General features: G+C 38.6%; 1 protein-coding gene across 1 annotated transcript in view; it reads left to right on the forward strand.

Moving 5' to 3' along the window:
- SLC6A1 (solute carrier family 6 member 1) overlaps nucleotides 1-15,144 on the forward strand; it is a 78,441-nt gene extending 63,297 nt beyond the window's left edge. The window contains exons 10-15 of the mRNA XM_035106213.3: nucleotides 5-117; nucleotides 5,446-5,577; nucleotides 6,408-6,510; nucleotides 8,458-8,558; nucleotides 11,185-11,352; nucleotides 12,696-15,144. Of these exons, the coding sequence (XP_034962104.1) occupies nucleotides 5-117; nucleotides 5,446-5,577; nucleotides 6,408-6,510; nucleotides 8,458-8,558; nucleotides 11,185-11,352; nucleotides 12,696-12,800 (722 nt within the window). The 3' untranslated portion in view covers nucleotides 12,801-15,144. The remainder of the gene's footprint in view (nucleotides 1-4; nucleotides 118-5,445; nucleotides 5,578-6,407; nucleotides 6,511-8,457; nucleotides 8,559-11,184; nucleotides 11,353-12,695) is intronic.
- Nucleotides 15,145-15,472: the final 328 nt, after the last annotated feature.

Here is a 15,472-nt window from a genome sequence, read left to right on the forward strand (position 1 = left end):
CCAGGTCCTGGGCTTGCATTTTTAGCCTATCCAGAAGCAGTAACACAACTTCCTGTCTCACCTTTGTGGGCAATACTGTTCTTCTCCATGTTGCTCATGCTTGGAATTGACAGTCAGGTAAAACAAAGTGTTATTGTTGTTTTTAAAAATGCTATTACTGAAGACAAATGTCCAACAGTTCATTATATGTTTCTATCAATGCTAGCTGTATCTCTGTATCAATTTTCACTGATACCAGCCAACTTCACGAACCACGGTTCGAAGCTGGCTTGTTTCTCAAAAAAGAAAAAGAAAAAGTTATTAAGACCAGCCCATTTCTTGAGTTTCAGGGATAATACTGAACAAGTAGTTTAAAAAGGAAGTAAAGACTTCTGATATCTTGGTAGTAGATGCGGAGGAGAAAAGGGAGGAGAGCACACAGGTCGAAGGCTCATTATTTCAGAATGAGGCCTATGGCTGAACTGGGCCATTACACTAGTGAACAGTTTCTATAATGGGTGACTATTTAAATTTGTATGCCACCTTTTGTCCAGTGATTCCAGGGTAGTTTATAGACAATAAAACAATACAAAAGAACCCAACTAATAAAACAGCAGATTGCAGAACTTTAACAAGTATTTAAATAAGCAAACTGTTAAATAATATACCTAGAATTTTTTTTTAAAAAAAAAGTTTGCCTGGTTTCTAAAGCATTACATCAGATAAGTTTCTTTGGAGAAGGTGTACCAGAGATGGGACACCACACCCAATGTCTCTCTTGTCACCACCCATGTCACTTCTGATCATACCTGCCAGGTTCCTACCGGAAAAATAAGGGATCGGCAGACCGGAAGTAGCGCTGCCACCATTTTGGAACTGGGCGGAGCATGCTCAGAAGCGACTTTTGATGCTGCTCTGCCCAATTCCAAAATGGCCGCCGTGCCGGAAGTCACACTGTGGTCATTTTGGAACTGGGCAGAGCAGCATCGTCCGCCCAGTTCCAAAATGGCCACCGTGCCAGAAATCGCTTCTGTGCATGTCCAGAGACTCCAGACATGCGCAGAAGGAGCCTCCCCTGGCCGGTAAGTAAACCGGGGGAAAAAAATTTTCCAGCTGGGAACGGCTGGAAAAACAGCGGTTTCCTGGGGAATACGGGAGACTTGGCAGCTATGCCTCTGATGGCAGGGGCACATGGAGAAGTGCCTTGATAAATCTCAGTCAAATGGAAAAGATGTGACTTGAGACAATAAACTAACATAATGCATTTCATTCAAAATGTGGCCCAACACCTATCCTGAAGACATCAATAAACAGATATGTAATTCTGAACATATTTGGATAATCAGTAGGAGCTGAGCTTCTACTTGAATTGCACAGAACAAACCCAAGAGGCCATGGGGAAATGACTGATAATGCCATATACATGGCAACAAATTGCACAAAGATCTGTTTTAGTTATAAATAGGATATGATGCAGTTTCAGCTGGTATTGGAATGATGAATGCCTATCTTTAATGAACTAGATAAGAATTGATAGCCAGTACATTAGAATAGTATTAACAGCTAGGCAGAATGTTTTTGTTTAGTCGTTTAGTCGTGTCCGACTCTTCGTGACCCCATGGACCATAGCACGCCAGGCACTCCTGTCTTGCACTGCCTCCCGTAGTTTGGTCAAACTCATGTTCGTAGCTTCGAGAACACTGTCCAACCATCTTGTCCTCTGTCGTCCCCTTCTCCTAGTGCCCTCAATCTTTCCCAACATCAGGGTCTTTTCCAAGGATTCTTCTCTTCTCATGAGGTGGCCAAAGTATTGGAGCCTCAGCTTCACGATCTGTCCTTCCTGGGAGCACTCAGGGCTGATTTCCTTAAGAATGGATAGGTTTGATCTTCTTGCAGTCCATGGGACTCTCAAGAGTCTCCTCCAGCACCATAATTCAAAAGCATCAATTTTTCGGCGATCAGCCTTCTTTATGGTCCAGCTCTCACTTCCATACATCACTACTGGGAAAACCATAGCTTTAACTATACGGACCTTTGTCGGCAAGGTGATGTCTCTGCTTTTTAAGATGCTGTCTAGGTTTGTCATTGCTTTTCTCCCAAGAAGCAGGCGTCTTTTAATTTCGTGACTGCTGTCACCATCTGCAGTGATCAAGGAGCCCAAGAAAGTAAAATCTTTCACTGCCTCCATTTCTTCCCCTTCTATTTGCCAGGAGGTGATGGGACCAGTGGCCATGATCTTGGTTTTTTTGATGTTGAACTTCAGACCATATTTTGCGCTCTCCTCTTTCACCCTCATTAAAAGGTTCTTTAATTCCTCCTCGCTTTCTGCCATCAAGGTTGTGTCATCTGCATATCTGAGGTTGTTGATATTTCTTCCGGCAATCTTAATTCCGGCTTGGGATTCATCTAGTCCAGCCTTTCGCAAGATGAAATCTGCATATAAGTTAAATAAGCAGGGAGACAATATACAACCTTGTCGTACTCCTTTCCCAATTTTGAACCAATCAGTTGTTCCATATCCAGTTCTAACTGTAGCTTCTTGTCCCACATAGAGATTTCTCAGGAGACAGATGAGGTGATCAGGCACTCCCATTTCTTTGCTAAGCAGAATAGAACCTATTTAAGGGAACTGTATGGTTTCCATGGAGGAGGGCAGACTCTGAATTGCACCAAGTGCACAAAGTTACCAGACAGAAAAGAAAACTGTAATTCATGAGCACAGAGTTCTCTTCTGAAGGCAGCAATATTAACAAGGACCAGCCTATTTGATTCTAGGGAGCTTCATTTCACTGACAAGGTCAAAATGATAAGGTGTGGGAGTGTCAAATCCCCTGATGCCAATAGTTGTACCAATGAATATGCACACATCATAGTCTAGAACTTAATTTTTATTTTTGAATGTTATTTGAGGGAAAACATATCCACAGCAGAGTCAAACCTGTTAAAAGCAGGAAAAGCAAACCTATTTAGCTGCACCTAAGTCTATTAATCACACTGGGTGTTTATTTTAGTGCAGGAAGAGGGCAAAGGACAGGCCACATACCGGTAGTTCCTTTGTGCTCTAAGAAGACATATGAAGAAGCTGCTTTCTATTCTTGTGTTCTAAGCGATGACAGGGCTGCAATGCAAATATTCGTAAATTAAAATTTTCTTTGAAATATGTCTCTGCATTGTGGCTTAGAATATGGAATCCCATAAAGTGGGCCTCCCCATTGTCTTGGTCCCTATAAGTGCCTTTTGTTCATGAAAGCAGCCGCCTTTGCTGATCTTTTTCTCAGTCACTGAGAGCAGGACTGAAGGTTCTCCACTCCTTGTGTAAAAGGAGATTTGGCAGAAGCATGCTAAACTATGAATTAAAAATGCCTCGCAAAACATTTTCCTATAATGTTTAATTCTAACTTTTGCGAATTGGTGAGGGTGTGTGTGTGTGTGTGTACAACTCACTTTCAATATAATTTAGCCCCCACAAAAATGTGCCTATTTTCTTAAACTGGACAGCCAATTATTATCCTGTCTCATGAGATGATGCCTTTATAGTAGCATAAATTTCCTCACTCTGACTACTACTCTTGCCAAACATTGTGAAGGTTTGACCCCCATGTCCCCCATTTACTGTTTCCTCAGAGGACACATTCCTGGTTTGGCTACATCCCTTGAGTGCCCTGGGGTCTCTCCCCCAATGTCCTATGCAAGAAGGGAAGGTACTCACCACAGCATCAGCATCAGTTCCATTGGTCTACAGAGTCCTTACTCCTCCCTATTAGTAGTTCAGGTACTGGGCCCATTAAATGGATGTTCCCTCAAGCCAGGCTATTATTGACATCAGCAGAGGCAGCTTCTTTACTAGTGGAAGCTCGGCTACCATCTTTGGGTCCAAGACCAAGTGTTTCCACTTCTCCAGTTCACTCTGAAATAAGCTTTTGGAGGGGATGCCAGCGTGTTGTCAGGTTGTCCATGTGCCAACGCCAGTGATAGGCTACTTGACTTCTGCCTGGGCAAGTCACAAAATGGAGCCCCTGTGCCCTATTGCTACAGCTCCCGGCAAACAAGATTCCCACACTTTTGTAAATATTAAAATGATTTAGAATGCCATTTTGTTTATACAAGGCTGACAATTAAGACCTTTAATAGCATTGAACCAATGAAGCCAGAGCTGTTGCATTTTGAATGGGGGAGGCTCAATTTCATTTAAAGGACAGTTCAGCCATGAAATTCAATGGGTGGCCTTAGAGCTAACCTGCATCACTGGGGCAATGAGAACATAAAATATGGAACTGTAAATCCCCTTTACTCACCAACTCACCAAACAAGCACACACGTAAAGAAACACAGTGGAATGTATATACATACTTGTCAACAAACCTTATTTTTCATAGTGCACCTTTAACTTTTGGTGAAAGTACATACACAGTACATTAGCAACAGCAATAACTATTTCATAATGGGGTGGAAATAATGGAGAGTCCTTATTCTGTTCATTCTTTCATGAAGCCTAAAGTTCTTTTATAAAAGAAAATCAGCAAAATTAGTAATTCATTTTTAAGAAACTGCTATTAATTTAATTGAGTCAAACATATCCTTAACTAAGTTTAGCTTTAGGCTACTGAAATATAAAAAGTAGCCTAATATCCCCGTCCCCCCCCGCCCCCCAAAAAGAAAAAACTAGGCCTAAGAGCTTTTGGGCTTCCTTATTTTATTTTTCTTTAACTTCTTCAACTTCTTTATCTGTAGTATAATATGAAATATTTCTACTCTACTGTCGCAACACAGATACCACCAAAAATGGCTCCTTGTCTCATATTATCCTTAGTCAACCTATAGTATGTTAAAACATTTACCATTGTGTCTCAACACTCTTCCCAGTGGCTGTCAAAAATGTGTACCAGGCATGTACACACTCATAGCTTGAGGGAAGAATGTCATGTGCTTAGTAGTTCTTTTGGCAGGGCAGCAAAAGTAATATTTGCATGTTGAAAAAAAGTTTACTATGGCCCTAAGAAGAAACTTATATATCACTTTAAGCATGTACAGGAAAATGCACAAAAGGATCTAAGTCAGTTTGACTATCTATTATCTTTCTAAACTGAGGTCTAGATTCTCAGCAGGAACAAGTTAGCTTAATTATGATTAGTCCAGACAACCTGTTCCACATTATGCCAGATTTAAAAAAGCATGAGTTTCCTATTCTTAATTTCCGGTATATTTTAATAGGTTCAGAAATATTGCCCTAAATAACCCACCTGTGCTTTAACGTGATTGCAGAAGCTGCACCACAACTCATGAAATGAGTCAACATTAGTCTGATCAAAGTATATCAGAACTGGGCAGATGTATCTTGACTGCAACACAGCAGAACAGTTTGGGAGAAGAGAAATTGGAGAAGAGATATTATAAAGCTGGATGTTGCTTTAGCTCAATCTAAGGTTGCTGGTTTGGTTTGTGTGTAACCTCTCATTCCACTTTCAGTTCTGTACCGTTGAAGGATTCATAACAGCTCTAGTGGATGAATTTCCAAAACTGTTACGCAGTCGGAGAGAAATTTTTATTGCTTGTGTGTGTGTCGTTTCCTATCTGATAGGACTGTCCAATATTACTCAGGTAAATACTTTATTGGGAACTTCTTATCTCTAATTTTCTGTGGTTGCATTTTCTACTAAACAGAATTATGAAGTACGAGTCCTCTGTGGATTGCCTATTAATTTAAGAAGGTGGAGAGACAGGAGAGATTTCAGCTTTTCCTAAACCTTCAAATGTCAATATCCTCTAAGGATTTGAGATTAGTATAATGCTTATGAGCATAATACCTATATTTACTGGCATGTTGTCAGGCTTAATGCTACTCTTAAAACCGTCAGCTTGTTCTATTAAATTGATTTACAACCACTGAGGATTCCATCTTGTTTTGGTAACTCTTAGATACCCTTGGATAGAAAAAACACACATAAAGGCTTGGTTATCACCAGCCAATGACATTGCTGCATTTAGGAACAATATTTTATATAGTATGGAATGTAAGTAATGCCAAAAGCCATGGCAACGTTTAAAACAAATACACAAATGGTATACTTATGGAATCTTTCTTTGTACAAGAGCAAGACATCAACCTATTTATTATTCCTTCCCTATCCAATTGTGTGTCTGCTTTGAATCTGTGGATCACAGGGCAGCTTACAAAATAAAAATATTACATGCCAAGTTTATTGATACTGATACATAGTTGGGCAGATCACTGATTATTTGCAGTTGTAAGGTCCAAAGGTCACAATTATGCAGGGTAAGTGATCAATGAAAACTTATAAACCTTGAGAATCTTTCCGAGTAATAAAAACAGAACTGAAATAGGAAAGTAAAGCTAATATAAAGGTTAAACAAAACAGGAAAGGAAATCTCAGAAGTGTGATGAACTTAACACATTTTATATATTGCAGGGTGGACTGTATGTGTTCAAGCTTTTCGACTATTATTCTGCAAGTGGAATGAGTCTCTTGTTTCTTGTGTTCTTTGAGTGTATCTCCATATCCTGGTGCTATGGTATGTGATGCTATAGTATTTTGAAATTTATGAAAACAAGCCAAAAGAATGTAAAAATTTTGTAAAGCAGTCCCCAGATGAAACAAAGTAATCATTTAAAATGTTATGTGTACTTAAAACTGAAATTATTTTCTATAATTGCCACATTTATCTTAACAAAGTAATGCCATACCTAGAGGTAATTTGAGGCCATCTGAACTGTTTAAGCGAGGGAGATGTGCCATCTCACTGTATGTATATTGCACTTAGGAGAGGGGAGAAAATCGGGGTTGTTTGATAGCATGTTAATGTTTTCAACTGGAATTTAAGCATTTTTGTAAAAAGTAAGTAAGAACTGTAAGGACTCTAGCACTCGTCAAAGTATTACCATTCATAAACGGTGCTATGGAAGAACTTTTCCTTGATTTGTTTTGTTTTAAACTTTTTATGAGCACTGCAGTCCTTATGTAAAGCAGTATCACTTTATAAATACAAATTATTAAATACTTGAAAACTTTTAAAGTATCAACAAAATGATGGCTTGTCATTTGTGATGTTACTGGCACTATCCAATAGGTGCTTAAAATATCAATGTAAGCACATTCCACATGGTATTTCCAATCTCCGTAGATGTGCTAGCTGGCAGAAGGCTTTAGAACAGGCATCCCCAAACTTCGGCCCTCCAGATGTTTTGGACTACAATTCGCATCTTCCCCGACCACTGGTCCTGTTAGCTAGGGATCATGGGAGTTGTAGGCCAAAACATCTGGAGGGCCACAGTTTGGGGATGCCTGCTTTAGAAAATGTTTCCACCATGTAATGCAGGCAGGAAATTTCCATGCCTAGAAAGGGTATAAGGACTAGGAAAAGACCAATAGAGTGAAATCATATGCACAAATCGTTTAGTGAAGGTTAGATTCCCATTTTACCATTATTTTGCGGATCAGAAATGTTTCACCTATGCAAAGGGGGGGGATAAATTTCTATCCAGGAAGTTAACAGAATTGAAGATACAATCAAACTACCGAAGAAAAAGACATTTTTCAGATTACGAATGAATAACAACATAATACCTAGTATATATTTAGGATGAACTAGAACCATGGTTGTAGTCCAGTACATGAAACACTTAAATCCTATTGATGCAGTTTAGCTGTGCACACAAAATACAACCCAAATAATAATAATAAATTGCAGATTATGCTACAAAGAGGCAATAAATTAGTCGAGATTATGTGGGATGCTCCTCAGATCCAGAGTTCCTATACACACGTATTGCAGATCCCTAACTTAATGCTTTCAAATGAGCTTTTCCGCACCAACCCTATAAGACCTTAATAAATCTCTTACATTTTAATGATTCTTTTGTTGACTTCTCTGGTTTATTCTCTTCTTTGATAAAGCATCTTACTGTAGATTATTTATTATATAAATCTAAGCATAAATTGCTTCAAATTCACGTGCTAGAATCTCGGCTTTTCCCTTAGGGGATTGGCATTTTCCTTCCTCTGTGCATTATTTCTGCATAAGGAATGCAAATCTGTTAACAGAGCCTATCGCTAATGGTTCTGTTCCTGGGAAGTTACATTTTCCCTGCACTCAACCCATAATGTTGAATCATGGGGAAAACAGCTTTCTCATGACATCCCTTGTAACCAGAACTAATGATGTATTGGCTGTTGTTTGGATTGTTGTTCATTTCCTCCCTTCCCCGTAGGCTGTGGGCTCCATTTTTCCAGCGCTAAAACCTTCCCCACTCGGGTCTGATTATTTCCCTGCAGCTAGGCTAGTCCCTGGCTTCAAGGCCTTTTTGGACCCACCAGTTCTGTAGAACCACCAGCACTGGATTGTTAATGGGTTTGGTAGGTTATCTGGCAAGACTCTCTGATATATTTAAAAGCTTTTCTCTCTCCTAGCCATTCATTATTGGTTTCAATCAACTAACAATTTGTTTGTTTGTTTATTTAGGTGTAAACAGATTTTACGACAATATCCAGGAGATGGTTGGATATAGGCCCTGCATCTGGTGGAAGCTCTGCTGGTCTTTCTTTACTCCAATCATTGTGGCAGTAAGAAACAAAAATGTTACCTTATAAAGTTAAAGATGTTAAATGCAATTAATGCAAGTTTACATTTTTTTTAAAAAGTTCAAATGAGCACAAATCATCAACACGGTGAAATGGATGTCCAGCAAGGCTCTAAAACACTGCAACTACATTTGGCCATTTGATCATGCACAGTCACGCACACATTCGTGCTTTATTTTGATCTAATAATGTTCAATAATTTATAGAACTTACAATTCAAGCAAAATATTCACAAACTTTTTAAAAGACTACAATGAAAGCTGTGTTTTTTCTGTTCTCTAAATACTTTGGTCTACTTCTATGCCTTCTGGAAAAATAGTAACTAAAATAATTTTAATTGAAGTATACTTAATAAAATTCTAATCTTCCAATACAGGTAGGTAGCCGTGTTGGTCTGAGTCGAAGCAAAATAAAAAAAATTCCTTCAGTACTAGTGGTGTTTTAGTGTTTTAAGGGTCTGACTCTTCTGTTTCAAGTGTATCTGAAGAAGTGTGCATGCACACGAAAGCTCATACCATAATAAAAACTTAGTTGGTCTTTAAGGTGCTACTGAATGATTTTTTTTATTAATCTTCCAATAGTTAATGGAAGGCACAGAACAACCGCCGACTAGCCCCGAGACACATTATTTTAGAGAATCCAGTGTTTATTTTTAGTGTACAGGTGATGATAATCTAATATAAAAGCTGCCATCTTCTATTTTCTTCTTTCCAAAAACTTTCTACTTTTGTCTTTCTTAGCTGATTCCACTAGCAAAAATAACTTTGGGCTATTTCTGGCAAGGGGCTAGAGCAATGGTCATAGTGGTGAATGCACAAATCATTTTATGATACTGAGAAGCAAAAAGAAAACCATGTAAAGCAGGTTCAAACCTCAGTGTAAATGTTTGTTTTATTCTGTACATGAAAAATAAAATGTTTGAAAGGAGAAGCAACATGAGAAAATGAAAAAGCTATGAAACTGTATGACTTCAAAATTTATAAATATATATGGTTCAAAATATCATTTTGCATATCAAAATGCATCTCACACTGTTTAGGGCTATTCACCAATTCAGTTACAAGACAGGTCAGATGGTTTAACATGCAGTTAGAGTTTATGAGCCAAATCTTGCAGGGCTCTTGGAAACATGCAACAAGTTGGGGGCCTATGAGGAATCACTGTGGTGTAGGAATAAATTAACGAGAAATGCTCACATCCCCATCTCACAATACTAGGATACCAATGAGCTATGGGCTGGCTTCCATAAACATCCAGTCCTGAACCAGCATTTTGGAACTATTGCATTTGCACATAACACTCACATTGCCACAGAATTAAGCAAGGAATAATTTTTTTAAAAAAAATACAAATGTAAATTAGCTTGCAGGGTAGAAGGACTTTGGAGGAAAGAAAGGAAAAAGGGCACCATCATCGCTCATTCTTCTGAAGCCTTCCTCTGTTGCTATATAACACTAAAGGGCTGTGCATCCAGCGAATGGGGGAATGTCTTTTGGAGAAAGGGAAAGGGAAGGTTGTTCTTTCCTTCCACCTGAAAACTCCATACACAGTGCAGAGAAAGGAGATTTTCAGCTTCATGGTGGACATCTCCCTCACCTTGATCACCACTGCAAAGAACCCCACTTTTTATATTATTTAAACCTCTAAGAGCTTAGGCAACCCTGTCTCCTCCCTACCCCCTGCTCCAATTTCCTCCACAACCCTTTGAACTATTGTGGCTCCTGGTGGGCGAGATGGATACTGAAACTTTGCATTGCATTGTTTTGTACAAAAGTTGTGCAGTCCAGAGACTCTCCCAAGTATGCAGAAATTAGTCCTTTGTCTATGAGAGACAAATTCAGTATAATTCCTATAAATCTTATATGCAATGAGGGGGAAGTAACTAAATGTCTGGAAATACCTATTACCCATAGTGTTACATAGTAATACCCATAGTGGCTCTCTCCAGGTGCATACCATCCCTATCTCTGAGCAGTGTGAGATTCCAGGGGTCTCAAGCACTTACTCAGGGTTCATCTTTCCTTTTGGAAATGAGGCACAGCCGAGACTGTGGTGTCTTTATGAGATATGGTTTATTTACACAGATATACAACCTGAGCCTGCAATTGAGGGGTTCACAGCATTAACACCCCAAAAGGGTCTTGTTTCTCCCATAGCCGCAGCCTTGGGCTCAAATAGACAACAAACATGTTCTGACCGTCTCTCCAGCTCGCTTCTTTTTCTCCCAGCTTCTGGCTTGCATAACTCAACTCTCTGCTGTGGCCTTTCAAACTAGCCAAAAGCTGGGCGAGGGGTCCCACCCATTTGCCCCTTTGTTTCCCTTAATGGCTCATCAGCCAAGCTATCACCTCAATGGCTTATATTTCAACACTTGCTGGATTCAGGGGTTAGAAAGGTCTTTGTATACAATCTACTTCCCCACCCTCACCCAAACCCCATAACAATACCATCAGAAATTGGATAAGTAAAACAGAAGATGTCTGGAATTTTTAAAAGGAAAGTAACTTTTTACTTTAATTTTCCTATCCAAGCAAAGAACTACCTGCAAAAAAGGGGCAGCAACTACAACAAACCATAGCTGACTTTTTAAATGTTTTTACTTCCCCAGGGTGTATTTATCTTCAGTGCCGTGCAAATGACTCCTCTCACTTTGGGCGATTACGTATTCCCGGCATGGGGCCAAGGTGTTGGCTGGTTTATGGCTCTATCATCCATGGTGCTGATTCCAGGCTACATGGCATACATGTTCCTTACATTAAAAGGCTCCTTGAAACAGGTAAATTATTTCTTTAGAACTGTCCCTACACTTGGCAAGATGCCAGATTCAGCAAGCACAAGCTGCTGTTGCATTTTCATTTACAGTATCAAAGTATACCTCTTTGCTACAGTAAATTATCCCTGGGTCAGTCTTTTCTTATGATTTGTCCAAATGTAAATCAGTAGCAATGGCACATATCTCTATAACTACTGTACAGTCATACCTTGGTTTAAGTACACCTCGGTTTGAGTATTTTCAGTTTAAGTACTTCGTGGACCTGTCTGGAACGGATTAATCTACTTTCCATTACTTTCAATGGGAAAGTTCGCTTCAGGTTAAGTACGCTTCAGGTTAAGTACAGACTTGCGGAACCAATTGTGTTTGTAATCCGAGGTACCACTGTATATCAATATTAGAGCGAGCCCCTAGAGAACTTGCTAGCTGAAGGGTAGACTATAAAACATTTAAATGAAATAAAGATAGGCAGCTAAGCTTCTAGTATATTGCAGCATAGGAATAATGCACCAGTTGCCATTAAAAAAGTGACAGCATTACTCAGGTTCTCGCCTTCCTTTCTCCTTTCCAAGTAAACACATGACTAAATGATTTTCCCACTTTGTGACTGTAAAGATGAGTTCTAGCTGAATGAGTAGCCTTCTCAGTTTCCTCTGCCCCACTTTCATTTCCCTTTGTCCTGTTCCCTACCAACTTCCACAATCTCTGGTCACTGGTTATGCTGCTTAGAACTAATATCAGTGAAGACCCTAGCTCAGCAGGCTTCACCAACATCTCAACTCAAATCTTTGTATAGAATCTCAGCTGTTACGCAGTGCATCAACTGAGAATGGCCACTTAGTCTCTGGGTGGCAGCGGCGGCCCATTGTGGAAGGATCTCGGCTCCATGGCGAAAAGGGCCTCTCCATCATAGCCTGGCCTGTTGGGGAATTTCCCCGGCTGGCTGCAAAGGAGGGTGGGATAGCCCACCACCCACTGGAATTCAAATTGGCCAATCATTGGCCCAAGAGGGCAGTGCTTGGGCGATGGACCAGAATGAAGTAATAAAGTAGGCTGTCTGCAAATCTCAGTTGTTACACAGTTCATAGACTGAGAATAGGGCAAACATTTTGATTAGGTAGGATTCACTGCTAGTTTTCTATTTACTGATCTAAAAACTGTTGATACCATACATTGGAAAGTTGTTCAGGAACTGTGGCCTCCTTCCTTCCTTCCTTTTCCACCTTTCATGAACCACTGGAATATAAATTTAATGTAAGGGAAGCCATTCAAATTAAGAACAATGAAATGATTCTCTCTCTCTCTCTCTCTCTCTCTCTCTCTCTCTCTCTCTCTCTCTCCTGTAGCGAATCCAGGTAATGATTCAGCCAAGTGAAGACATTGCTCATCCTGAAAATGGACCTGAACAAGCCCAGCAGAGCAACTCTGCAAACAAAGAAGCATATATATAGTCTGGGTCATTGAAATACAAAGCTTCCTTTAGGGGGGCAAAAAAAAAACACCATACACAAATGAAACATGGTTGAATATGACCACAAATTTATGTCTGAGAATAAAATTACCTACCTCTAGTGGCACAAAAGACCATCACCACTATAAGGGAAGCAATGTGGATATGATCAAACCATTTTGTGGGCTTAGTTGTTGACAATGTTTTGTGTTTCCTGGCAATCCATAGACTGTTAACATTTTTATTCTCTTTCAGTAAGAGCTGGATATCTTTCGGAATTTATAAAGACATGTAGGCCATTTTTAATCTACCTTTTAACACAACAATTTGAAGTTTTGTGCAGCTGATTTTTATTAATATATTTCATACTGTTTGAATCCCAAGACTGTTATTTCTGAGAACAGTTAAAACAGAAAGCTGTTTTGTATTCACCAGCAAAGTATTTTTTACCAAGAAAATTTACATTGAAAACACTGCCCTTAAAAATATTGACCAACTTTATTCTGGAGTTGGTTTTTCTAATTTTCATGAAAATCTTCTGATGTACTACAGTATACTGAATCATTCATATACAAATGCTATTAGCAAGCTATTTTGGGATATACAGTACAGACTAAATTGCACCACTCCCTAACCCAACCTATTGAGATGCCAACATTTAATGTATTACTTTATAGCAATATATCTTTTAGAATATTTTCCATGTCGGCATCTTTCAAAGTATTGGGATGTTTTTTTTAAACAAAAAACAAAAAGCCAGCCGCACAAGTGATAATATGACTACATACTTCAAACTGTGAAGAGTCCCTCCCAAAGGCTGCCGTACACATTAAAGCTGTACACGTTATCTTTCATTTAATCCAGGTTGTGCTTCACTTTTGAGTTGTGTCATTGACAGGTATAGCACTTTCCCACAAATAGAGAACCAAACAAATAGCTTCTACATCGAGATGCTCCCCGCAGAATATAATTTAGGGCTTTAAAATTAGCACTGCTCTAGTCGGTCTGTTGAAGGTCTTATCAACAATAGAGGTTTTTGACTAGCAAGCATATTATAAAGCACTTTGAAGAAAGAATTTTATTTTTATGGTTTTATTTAGGTATGTATTTTTCATGGGAAAGATGGAGAAGTGAGGAAACGGTCTTGCCATAAACAGCTCCATTCTAGGCTCTCGCTTGCATTCTCCACACAGGCACCTAAAGCTAATGGATTTCTTCCTGTGTGGAAAATGGCAAGACTCAAGAGTCCATAAAGGTAACTCTTGTTTGGCAGCTATGAGACAGAAAGTGAGAATCGTAAGAAAAGTGGTATGTGATGTTTGATTCTAAATGACTGTGACAGAACTGTGCAATGAAACATGCTTTTCAGCTAAACCTTGTGCAACGTACAATGTTAGATAGCACACACTTTATGTAGAACTACTATGTGAACAACATGTTAACTGTGAATGTTGGGTTTTTTTGTTGTTTTTTGTCTGAGGGTGACAAACATATGTTCTTGCAATAAGGTATTATTCTCAGAATGTCAAGCACATTATTGTAGAATATATATATATACATATATTTCAACTTAACAAATAAAAAAACTCATAAAAAGAGTATTGTTTAGTAGGTTCTAAACCGTTTCATACAGTAGATCAACTGTAAAATATTCAGATATCTATGATACATGCTGAATATCTATAGACGAACTCACAAATAAATCCAAATGTCTTGTAGATTTTCGGGGTTTAGGGGGGGAAGAAAAGAAAACATGTCATACTTCACTTGCTTCATATACATTATAACTGTGAATTTCATTAGACTTAAGATACAAAATTCAGACTTTCTCTTTATTGTTTATGTAACCAAGTCCCATGTTGTTCTAAGAAAAATGCAGTATTCAATGTTTGATTGTAAAACAATTATGACAGATGTTTGACAGATTTGCTCTTTAGCAGAATCCTGTACAAACGTATCATATATAGCACAAAAATAGTGTCGTAGAACTACTGTGTGTAAGCTGTGAATAGCTGTATCTTTTTGTAGTATTTCCCCTTAAAAAAGAAAGAATATATGATCATATATGCTTTTTGCAATAATTAATTATTCTCTAAACACCAAGCAAATTTATCTCTATATAAAAATATATATGTAATATATACATATTCTAAAATATATATAGAGCCTGTTTTAAAAAAGAGAGTACAGTATAATTTAGAAAATTGCAATGTTCTATGGACCAAATGTAAAATATTTATAAAGATGCATTTTAAATGTCTATAAATGGTGTCCTAACTAAAGCACGGTTGTTATGTAACTTTCCAAGAGCTTAGAAAAAAGAATAAAAGTTATATTATACATTCTATGAAGTGGCTTTAATTTAATTCTTTAAGCAGAAGATTTTGAATGACACTTATGAAACAATTTTCAGTATTTGAGAGATCTCTATCACCCAGTTTTAGGCATCTTTTCCCATTCCCACAATCCATGGTTGTTTGGACATAGAAATATATGACCAGTTGCACCTCCCCTACCCCTTATCCCTTCTCTTACCAAGTTTCCTTTAGAGGAAACTTCCTGGTTTGTCAAATCACAGTTTCTCCATTGCATCTAAAACCTAAGGCTGGGTCAGTTCCCACCTCCATCCCTGCCATTCACAATCCTTATACCACTCTTCTTATCCCTCTATGA

Source organism: Zootoca vivipara, chromosome 2, assembly GCF_965207765.1.
Source record: "Zootoca vivipara chromosome 2, rZooViv2.hap1.1, whole genome shotgun sequence".
In the NCBI taxonomy this organism is placed as follows: domain Eukaryota; kingdom Metazoa; phylum Chordata; class Lepidosauria; order Squamata; family Lacertidae; genus Zootoca; species Zootoca vivipara.